At 35.1% G+C, this 12,069-nt stretch overlaps 1 protein-coding gene across 1 annotated transcript in view; it reads left to right on the top strand.

Moving 5' to 3' along the window:
• Positions 1-242: 242 nt before the first annotated feature.
• Positions 243-12,069, top strand: part of LOC137619241 (uncharacterized) — a 28,025-nt gene continuing 16,198 nt past the window's right edge. The window contains exons 1-2 of the mRNA XM_068349419.1: positions 243-447; positions 4,759-4,809. Of these exons, the coding sequence (XP_068205520.1) occupies positions 318-447; positions 4,759-4,809 (181 nt within the window). The 5' untranslated portion in view covers positions 243-317. The remainder of the gene's footprint in view (positions 448-4,758; positions 4,810-12,069) is intronic.

Genomic DNA, 12,069 nt, shown 5'->3' with positions numbered 1-12,069 from the left:
TCTTTACCACACTGTACCTTTGATCGTGCAGTGAAAGGCTGTATAAAACTGTAAAAGACTAACAATAAACAATGGTGAGAATTAGATTTCTACTGAGCGACCTTGATAGATTAGCGTGTTGGTTGTCTACACGAATGCCGGCTCGGTTCATGGGGCATCTATTGTATGATATCTATGGGAGGCGCAAGGTCCTTGAACAGTGGACCCAGTCACGCTTCTGAGCTAAGTGTCTTCGTGAGGAATTGGGTATATAAAGAGGCCGAGCTGCAGAAGAGAGCCATTTATGCATTGTGATTCAGAGAGGGAAAACACAAAGGATGAAGACACTCGCCTTAATACTCCTAGCAGTGGTGAATTTGATCCACTGTCAGGATCCAGAGCAGATGATTATTTCCACGTTACAAGGAGTTCTGGAGAAGCTGGAAGGCATCAGTGAAAAACTAAAAGGTGAGGACATCATTCTAGTATAAGGCGACATTCCTGCGGGCATTGAAAGTATTTTGCTTCTAGTTTGGCCAATTATTTTTTCATAGGCAAATCTGTTTTTGCTTCTTTTATGATATGATATATTTGATAATTATATATGCACGCAAATACAAACATGCTCATACCTTAATGTAGAGAAAGGTCTTGTGTATTACCATGAACAGAAAAGCTGTAGAATTTTGAGCCACAAATACTGTTTGTTCTGAGCGACCAGAAAAGAAAATATTCCTGACCATCAACAATCCACAGGGACCATGTAGTGATGACCACTGGCTAAATCCCAGACATGATTATGAACATGTCCGAGGCCTTTGGATTGCAGTGGATAAAAAACATCAGATATTTTTGCTGCTTTATATATATAGATGTATAATCATATATATATATATATATATATATATATATATATATATATATATATATATATATATATATATATATATATATATATATATATATATATATATATATATATATATATATATATATATATATATGTATATATATATATATATATATATATATATATATATATATATATATATATATATATATATATATATATATATATATATATATATATATATATATATATATATACCTTATACATAAATGTATATGATGTTTGTTTGCCAGTTATTATGAACAGTGTTTACCGTTTGGTCTTTTGTACTTCTCAAATACTTCACCGCTAGTAAATGGTTTCATCACTTTCTCTTACTACTATAACATCAAATAATGTTGATTTGTTCTTATTGTATATTCATAGTTATGTGGTGAAACAGGAGGAATCCTACTCTTTGTAAAAAAAAAAAGGACATGAATTAGATATGACTTAAGAATATATGATTCTACAGAGAAAATAAATATTTTGACCATGAAAGATACCCTTTTCAGAATAACTCTGGAATACAAACGTCTTTCCTTTTTGTTGTTGGGTAAACAATTCTTTTATTTTTTTTATCAGAGGGATCACCCCTCTACAACCAAAAGGAAAAGACAAGCCTTTTGTATGATAATGTTGACAGGACGTTGATTAGGCTGAAACTCAACCTTTTTAATTCAGGTTTTCATTGATATTAGTTGAATTGTTCGTACTTTTGGTTCTCAGAAACCAGTATTTACCTAATCAACCCTGGTGCATATCCAAGTGCAGACTCAAGTCGTATTTTTATTCTATTTGATTTCTAGTATTTTCATTCTGATTTTACTCTAACCTCTAATTAATTGGAGTGTCTGGTTCAGTGATGATACCAGATGATCTTATCGGAAGAAAAGGGAGGCTTATCATCTTTAGGGGAGACACGAATCGGATTGGAAACGGAGTGCTTATGTTTCTACTGAATTCGGTATGATTTTACAATAGAAAACACTTTTTAGATAAACTCAAGAACATAAATGGCGGAGTACCCTTAAATCTGATGTCAGAATTGAAGGATAAGCAGCTTTGCTTTTCTTATATTAGATGTCTTTTTCACTTTTGTCTAAATAAAACTATATTCTATTGGATGGCATGATTGATAGTTGGCCAAGTAATGTCAAACTCAATTTGCCTTGTTTGTGTTTTCCCAGAGTTAAACGGACAAGTAGGCTATATGTTTTTGGTCCAATTATCTCAATATTCATCTAATTAAGCCAGGAGGTATTTTCACTTTGTTTTTACAATAACAGCAAAAGTGTCCAGCTTTCAAATTATCTATTACTTCCAAGTTAACAAGAGAACTTAGTTATCCTCCTTATGGAGAATTGGTAATGTTATTTCATTGAGCATATGGATTTCTGGTAACTTTAATCATGCTGGTTGTCACCCAATGTCTGGAATTTCCCTTTTATCTTAATAAGGGTTTATGAATCTTGAAAATTGTCTGAATGGATATTTTCCTCTTTTTCCATTCATATGAGGCTGGGATCTTTAAGCGTTGGTTGGGGTTAAGCGTTATAAATTCTGTGCTGTTTTTGATTCTGTGAATCATGAAGGTAATACATCTTGCCCAAATTAACATCCCTCCTCTACTTGGAATGGAAAAGATGACCTTGCACTCCTTTAGTTATGATGCGCTTGAAAGGCAACTTCAAATACCAACCTTACTCTGCTTTTGTGTATAATCTATGAAACTTAGCTACAAATAAATTCAACTCAAGTTACTGAATGGTTTCTCAATAGAATTACTGAGTTTCTAGCTCTTTTATTACAGTGTAGTTTTTGGTGGGCAACACAGTGACCACAGTAATATAATATCTGGTATTATTCAAAGTAAAATCTTAAGCCCTTTGTTGGTTTGTCATCAAAGATTATCACACCAAACATTCTTTCATTAACACTAATACAGAGTTGTGGCATCATTTGAGTGTGATTAATGGTCTGCATATATTCTCCACATTCGCAGGACTGGTAAATTTTAAGGCAATATTTGACCAGATTGTCACCCATTCAAGCCACTCCATATTTAGTTCTGTTGAAGACACACCAATCACGTCTGAGAAGTAGTGCCCCACTAGCATTTCTGCACTGTGCTATTGGGGGCTAGTGTCTTATCAGAGTCCTCTTATTGGTCCATTCTATCATTCTGTGTTGATATTTGGGCTGGCAGTCCCTCCACAGTGGCAAAGTTCTTCCTTGATTTAAGTCTAATTGGAACTGGATGTAGTGGGTGTTTTGGGAGCAAGATTTGTTTGATTTTTTCAATTCTCTTATTGCATGTCTCCTGATTTCTAAGGATGTTATATAAGCAAGTTTGTAAAGGATATTGGGAATGGGACATAGTATCCTTGTGATGACTCCGCATGCCTCGTTGAGCACATGGTCTATTTCCTTGCCAATCAATGATCTGCTCCACACAGGTGCACTGTATTTAGCTGGTGCATAGCGCAGGGCTTAGGCTGTTGCTTGTAGTGTTGTTGGTTCCTTGTAGTTTTTCAAGCAGGGAATTGTAAGCGCTAACCTTCCTTCAGATGGGTGGCCAATGACAGGGCTCTATCCAGTATTACCCTAGGGTACAAAGGAAACTGGTTATGTTTTAGCTCTTCATCATGCCAGAGGATCTTGTGTGTTCACTCGGCTTCCCTGTTTCTTAGGTGAAATGCTTGAGTATTAAGTGAGTTGGGTTCTGGAACCACTTGTCATAGTACTGCCCTATCTGGTCTAGGACAGCTGGTAGTCGTGTTTCAACTTTTTGAAAGGCGCTGGCCTGTGCTGCCAGACATAGGTTATCTGAATAGATGAACCTGCGGACATCTGGCTGATTATTGGTTGGTAGTAGGCTGGCCAGAACACCAGCCACCCTTTGAAATACTACCATTACAGAGATATCGGGTCTTTTAACTGGCCAGATAGTACTAAATTGCATCCCTCTCTCTGATTACTGCTTATTTTTCTTTTGCCTACACATACAACGATTATTCCAACCTATTCTTTTCACATTTTCCCTTGTTCTCATGCAATCAGTCTGCAATCATTCTGTAAACACTTCATTCAGTTTTCCCTATTGTTGTCATAATTCTCTTGTTTTTTTTTTTTTTTTTTTTTTTTAGTTTATTAACCAATAAAATGGAATTATTGCAAGCTATTTCCGTTTGTTTATTGACTCTCTTGATATTATTCACGATGGACAGTAGATTTATGATTATGATTTTAGTAATGAGGATAATTTTGATAATGATAACTAATAAAAATACTGAGACGAAAGTTAAAAATGATAAATAGATTTCTGTTTGAGGCTCGAGGTGACGATGGCAGGAACGTCCTTGTCAAGATTCTTGGGCATAATGTGTTGTCTTATGCTAACGATATTTTTAGATTTATTTCAGAAAGTAATAATTCAACCGTTAATCCTAATGCTTCACTGTCTATTGCATAATCAAATATTCGCAGTTTGCTGCAAATTATCAATATTCCACTCGGTAAACTATTCAGTCATCCTTCGCTTCCATGATTTGTTGAATTGAAAATAATTCGGTTATTCAGTTTCTCTCTTCTCAAGTAGATCTGAGAGTGGTTATGGGAGAAATAATTAAAATATGACTTTATGAAAAAAGGACTACTCGAAGATTTAATTTCTTGTTCGTAACTACAGAAGTTCAACAAGGAATGAACGTTCCTTCCTCAATGGCATCAGTCAAACAATTTTTCTTTAATTCTTGTGTTTTCTCTGCATTTTCTATTTTAATCATGTACATATGGGAAGTCTTTTCCACAGGTTAGTTCAATAAAAAGAATGATTCTTTTCAATAAATATTAGAAAGGAGGTTGAATAATTCTATTTTTCCTTTCAGGATACGAAGCAATTCAGCAAAAACAGGATGAAATCATGGACAAACTGATGGGTGAGTTAGATGTTTATTTTTAAATTGACTGCAATGACACTACCATAACAATAAAATTCAAATTCAGAATAATGAATTTCAGTTATAACATTAATCATATTTAATGCCGCTCGATATCGAAACAAACTTTTCAAGTTTAACTAATTTCAACTGCATTATAATTTATTAATTTTACACATTTAGATGAACATTTTGATATTATTTATTTTGAGATTTACTCTCTCCATCGCTCATTCAGAAGCTGTCTCTTTTCTTTACAATCTTACGTATAGTCTTTATTGCATATTATACAGTTTCTGTCAATTTTTGACAATCTTGAAAAAGACGTGAAAAATACATTATATATAAAACAGTTTACCTTTTCAAGGACCTTTGAATAACATTCATGTGTCTTTATTGCATAAATAAAGCTTGCTTTTGTCTGGAGACTTAGATGAGATTTCAGAGCATTCATAGCATACAGAGTAGTTATATTTCTTTTGACTGACACTTAAAATGAGTTTCAACCCTTTTTTCATAGTTTACATCTATAGATATACTGCAAACAGGAGAAGTCACACTGATTTTGCAGCTCACATCTATGGAAGTATGTGCAGTCTCTGTGATGTACAAGGAAGAAATTCCTAGTTTTCCGTGCATGGGCGTAGGAGTAGTGGGCCAGAGAGGGCTATAGAACAACCCATTTTTTGCCAAAAATTTTTTTGTCCATCTTATATGTACATATTTACATCATATATATATATATATATATATATATATATATATATATATATATATATATATATATATATATATATATATGAGTAGTCATAAAATGGCCTCACAGGCTCACCCGGAAATGAGGGTATGGCCACAGCGGCTCACCCAGAAGTAAAGGTTTGGGTACAGAGGGTCACTGTTTACGGAAATGTAGTATTATTTAAAGTCTTTTGTTTACAAACATTGATTTGAAGGTCGTGCAGTTCGTAATGACATATGTACGTGACGGGAGCTATAAGTTTTTGTTTACAAACATTGAGTTGAAGGTCGTACGGTACGTAATGGCGTATGTACGTGACCGGGAACTGTGTCACTTTTAAAGGGAATTTGTTTACAAAACATTGAGGACGTAACCATTTGTTATTATCAGCCAACTCTTCGTAATGACGTACGTACGTGTTTATACGTGTTTATACGTGTCTAGGAACTGTTTATCCAACCTTGAGGACGTAAACATAGTGTGCTACTATTAAAGGGAATTTGTTTGCAAACATAATTATTATTATTATTATTATTATTATTATTATTATTATTATTATTATTATCATTATTATTATTATTAATATTGATAATAGCACCTGTCCCAACCCGCACTGGATGTGTAATCTCATACTCTAGGCAAAGCCCCCAGTCCCGTTAAGCACCTGTCCTAACCTGCACCAGACGTGTAATCTCATACTCTAGGGAAAGCCCCGAATCCGCTTACCACCCGTCCCGTTGTCCCACGTGGGCTATTTGTAATGATAGGGGTAAAACACGCACAGTCTCTACACCAGAGTCCCGTTCCCCTCCGGTCAAAGGTCTAACCCTTCGTCTTCTGTTCTCCACCCGTAGATAGGGCTAAGCACCTGTCCCAACCCGCTCTCTCTCTCTCTCTCTCTCTCTCTCTCTCTCTCTCTCTCTCTCTCTCTCTCTCTTTCTCTCTCTCTCTCTCTCCCTCTACCTCTTCAGAGAAGGTGTTTGACCCTCTAACTGTTACCCTGGCATATTTGAGGATAACGCTAAGATGGCTTCATACTCACACACACACACACACACCAAAATACGTGGGTAGATAATATGAGAAACATAGTACTTAATATTTGTTTATTTAAAGGAAACATCAAAATTACTGTAAAATAATCAAAGCAAGAAAAGCAAGAAATTATAGTTATCAGGAAGGAGATATTATTCTCTCACAAAAAAAAAAAAAATCCTGTGACGAATACAGACAACCTTACTTCCAATGAAAGCTGAAAATGTAAAATGAACACAAAAAACATCCTGTGACGAATACAGACAACCCAACTTCCAATGAAAGCTAGAAATATCATATGAAGACAAAAAAAAAATCCCGTGGCAAATACAGACAACCTAACTTCCAATGAAAAGCTAAATATGTCAAATGAATGGAAGTACAAGCTATTTAAGACATTAGTTTCTTTTATTATACGAAGCATACATACAAAATAACATTTCGTGAATAAAGGTATAGCATTTGGTGGGGGGAAAAATCAGACCCTAACATTTGCCCGCTTAAAAGTGGTAGGAAAACTTTTATTTGATTACGCCCTGACATCGCAATATACATTTCGGGTTTGATCGGTGGTTATCACTCCCTGGGTTTCTCCAAACAATAAAATAATTCTATTCTCGTTGACTTGCCTATCAAACGTTAAATGGATTCTCAAATCACCATTTTTCTGTACTTCTAGTGTATCCATCAAGGCCATTTCAGGTTTGAAATTAAACGCGATGACTGCCCGACCATGGCTGTAGCAATCATAATGAATTAGGTGGTCATAAGTTAAGCCGAAAGATTTTAATGCCTCGTAGTAAAGATAAGAAAATTTTTTGGGGAATTGACACGTGTGTGTGTGTGTGTGTGGAAATAATTATTTTGGATGTCTCTCTCTCTCTCTCTCTCTCTCTCTCTCTCTCTCTCTCTCTCTCTCTCTCTCATCTTTCAGTCCATTTGTTTTAAGGCCTTTCGCTTAGATTAACACATATGGGTAATAATCACTTACATTGACAGAAATGGGGAATAAAAAAACGTATTACAACTTAGTTTCTTTTATTATACGAAGCATACATGCAAAATAACATTTCGTGAATAAAGACATAGCATTTAGTGGGAAAAAAAAATCTGACCCTAAAAACCTTCATTTGAAACCCTAACATTTGCACGCTTAAAAGCGTTAGGAAAAGTTTTATTGATTACGTTTCCTTAGCACTTGCCAAATCTTCATTGAAAATCAGGTTTTGTATATTTCCATATGTACATACACGGTCTTGAATTTAAATGGAGAAGATAGTATAATAACACTGTTACATCATTTTCCTTTAAGTCGGTGGTGGATAAATGCTCCCTGATTTTTCCTAAGGGCGGCACAAACTCCATTTAGACTTACGCTATGTGTAAAATATAGGCAGAAGAATGCGCACAAAGCCGAATTGTAATTTTGCACTCGCATATTATTTATGAAACACTTCATGGAAGAATACCTTCGTAGAAAATCAGTAAAGTATACCGAATAATCTTTTGGGTGCATCCCCAATGGGTCAAAAAATATAATGTTTTCTACCGGACTTTTCTGTATTATAAATACAACCCAGTGCCCAATTTCGCGATACTGATGTGATGGCAGAGTATTCACAATAAGTGAGATGAGTTTTGTCCTTATCAAGGGTATCTTGAAGTCGACCAACGAGACCCTTCTCCTCCCCCCCCCCCCCCCCCGACCACATTCCTTTGAATTTAAGCGTATGGAAAAGTACCCATCTCTCTGTCCATTTTTTTTTTTTTTAAAGTAGCGAAATGTACGCCAAGATTTCAAGACTACAACACTATTGCGTTGCTTATATTGATAATAACAACAACTAGAGCATCAGTAACAATATTAAAATTTACGGTAGGCTATTAATGATAACAATAACAATATAATGCTAACATGTATTCCTGCAATGTTCATGCGTATGATATTGTAATAGATTTTGCGTTTTTGCCAATATCCTTTTTTCATTTTGGCCATGTACGTAATTAATAATGAGTATGGAATATGTACACCTGTTACACTGAGATAAAAGAGCGAACCCTTCATAGGCACATTAGCAAACCCACCCCCACCCCCCGGTCCATAAAATGCTTACACGACCTCCACCAAAGGGAAAAAAAAGTATAAGGAGTTTACTTTGAAATGGCGGCGTGTGAAGAAGATTTTTTCATCCATATCGAATCATTCCTTCGTGCTGACTAACCCTTTCACATGCTTCCTTCAGTATTGTTGTAAGCAGACAAACTATGCATGTTTCTGTAGTATCAAAGCTAAGTTTTCATTGGCCACCATTTTTAAAGCTGTATGCCATTTGAAAGTGGGTTTCAGAGCTTATTAAAAAGAATAGAAATGTGCCATTGATACTTCGGCGTGAATGTAAAATCTGGAGTTTAGTCAATATCCTCTAAATGGAATGGCCTCTTCAGTAAAAAGGTGGAGTAAAAAAAGACCATGATATAAATTGAAGGAAGTATTTGAGTAGATATTTCAGAATTTTCTCACTCCAAACTATTTCAGAATCGAGAAATGTGAGTAAAAAGAGTGGAATTGACGCTATAATTGTAAAATTGCTTGTAAAAAATTATCCGAGTATGGAAATGCCTCCCCCATAAACGCATCAGGCAAACAATAAGGATATATCACTTACAAATAAGTAAATGTATACAATGAAATACCTGTAGTAGTAAAAATCGAAAACTGAAAGTATAACACGATGGCAACTTCCATGGTGTAAAATAAACACGAACCTGAAAGAAAATACCGGTACGTACCATGTGATGATGCGGAGGTGCGGGTATGAAATTGTTCAAAGGTCACGCATGCGCCCTCACTCGTTGCTTAGAATTTCTCTCATTACCGCAAATGTCTCCCTAAACGTTATCCAGCCTGTGATGCCAGGACTTATATCATAAAACTCAGTCTTCATTCTACTATACGGTAAACTAAAGCATAATAGCACGCATAACTCAGAATCATAATTATGATTAAGATCAGCTTTCACTATTTTATATGGTAGGAGACTCAGTAATTTTATTTCTGGAGTGAGGTTGGTCACTAAATGCACTGAATTGTGAACAGTGAGTAACAAATATTGTACGGGGCAAAAAAATTCTGTCACCGCTTTGTTTCATGTACTGTACACTTAGGAAGTATATCAGTAGTGGTGAGTTGCATAGAACTAATGTTATAGTATTAAGAGATATCCTTAATTTATTTCAGAAATGGAATTCAATGAATATATGTAACGCATGCAATGAAAATATGCAACGCATGCCGAGAGATTTATAGCGGAATGCAGTCTGTAAATGCGCTTATTTCATTGAACTAATCTCACATTTCAGTTTACACAGATGTTTTTACTGTGAATAATTTAAACACGATGAAAAGTGCACCGGCCATCTACCAGTATCACGGGAGCGGTGACCCGTAAAATCTAACTCACCACCCTCTGAAAAATCCACCTCGAAAATTCTCCCTACAAAATTTCCGCTTAACTAAATTTCCACCCCACCAAATTTTCTCTCTTTAAATTTTCACTAAACCAAAATTACACCCTTCGCCCAACCAATACATTTCAATGTTAAGCTTTTTTGCCCTGTTTATTTTATTGTGAGTTGTTACCTATCTCTGCAGTTAAAGATAATGATTTTAAAATGTTATCAAAGTACACAAATAAAAATTTACAATTATTCCACTTTATAATGTCACACTTCTTTTTTTTCGATAGCAGCGTATTTTTTTTCTTTTCTTTGCCGAGTATCTACGCCTAATATACGTAACTTTTGCTTGTGTCATAGTTTCATTCTTGGGCAGGTCCCACACAATTTCCATAAATTAGTGTGAATTGAAGTAATAGAAGACTGAATAGCATCCGGAGTTCTTCACATTGCCTTTCATGGCATTTATACCTCTTTGGCTCTCAATTCCTCATTAGGTAAAGCAAGTGAAGGACTACTAACGGTAGCAAGTATAACCGGCTTACTTGAATTATAGTCATTGTGAAAACGGAGACGACAACCATTGTAGAATTTTTCACAACGTCGATGGGTTCTTGTTTTAACACATTGTCTTTATGCTTCTCGTTTATGTAATTTTCTTTGTCACTTCGTTTTCCTTTCAAGGAAGAAATGTACGAGAGGGACATGATTGCAAAATAAATAAATAAATAAATGAACTTTCTAAGACAACGATAAGAAAGCAAATTAAATTTAGGTGGAATGCAATTTTTAGTATATAGTTTCACTTAAAATATACAATTTATTTTGAAAAAGATAATCGCTTAGCTCATGTGATTAAAGCTTTGTTTGCTTATTAGGTGTGTGGGGGGTGGGGTGAAAAGTGGTAGGGGAATGAAAATAGTGGGAGAAAGTTTCTTGGAGTCGTAATTTTGTCACGGACATGGGTCAGGATCTTGAAATGTGAAGGAACCGCAAACAGGACCAATGTATATATCCACTGATGGATAGTTTGATTCTTAGGTTACAATATTCTGCAAAACGTTATTCATTACTTACCCAAGCAATATTAGAAAAATGATGGGTATTACATTGTATGTGATATTAGAGAGTATATGATGTCAAATGTTGCATAAAAAGCATAAGCAAAATATATATAAAGTCATAGTGAAGATTTTCTCAAAATGTTTCCCATGGGTGTAAGTGCCACATATATCTGTAAATTAGTAGCCGATCATTAAAGAGACGTGGCATGTTTGTGCTTGAGGATTTATCATAACAAGTTACAAAAATGTACTCGTGAAATTTATCCCAAATCTTACTACTTCATTTTCATTACTCTAATACTAGAGTCTTACGGCTTAGGAAGTAACCTTCCATTATACATCGTAAAGAAATCAAAAAAAAAAAATCAAAAGAGTAGTAGTTACTTCAGGCTAAGATGATGATTGGACGCTGCCGTTTCTTTCATGAAGAATGGTATTAAAGAAAGAATAATGTCACATTATCAAGACGACAATCACTTTGTTATCTACAAATCAAACATAAGTGACTCGTTCGATCACTATCTCTTGTACTCAAATATTGGGAAAGATCAAGGAGGTAGCAGATACAAAAGGACAGAGGAAAAAAAAATGCCATATCATGACTGAACTAAACATTCATTAACTGTATTCCCTCCTAATTCTCAGTTTTAACCAGTACTAATCCCGAAACATTACTAAAGTTATGTGTAAAGATGGATAGAGAGGGGGTGCCCGCTAAATTTCGATCTAATCTAACATAGCGGGCTGTTTGATGATCCATTTTTGTTCACACATTGCTTACTTGAATCTCCAAAAAGTAATATCTGGTTTCTTCTTCGAAGAGACAATCTACCATTCCATTTGAATTAGGCATAATACCGAACTGAAGTATTCTAGTCATAATCAGTTTTTCGGAGAACCCAACAACTTGCCCCAATTCAGTAAGGGGAGACGAGAAGAGGCATAGAAAAGAATGACCAATTCTTT

Source organism: Palaemon carinicauda, chromosome 25, assembly GCF_036898095.1.
Source record: "Palaemon carinicauda isolate YSFRI2023 chromosome 25, ASM3689809v2, whole genome shotgun sequence".
NCBI lineage: Eukaryota > Metazoa > Arthropoda > Malacostraca > Decapoda > Palaemonidae > Palaemon > Palaemon carinicauda.
The sequence above is the reverse complement of the archived record's forward strand: the minus strand, read 5'-3'. Positions and strand labels throughout refer to the sequence as shown.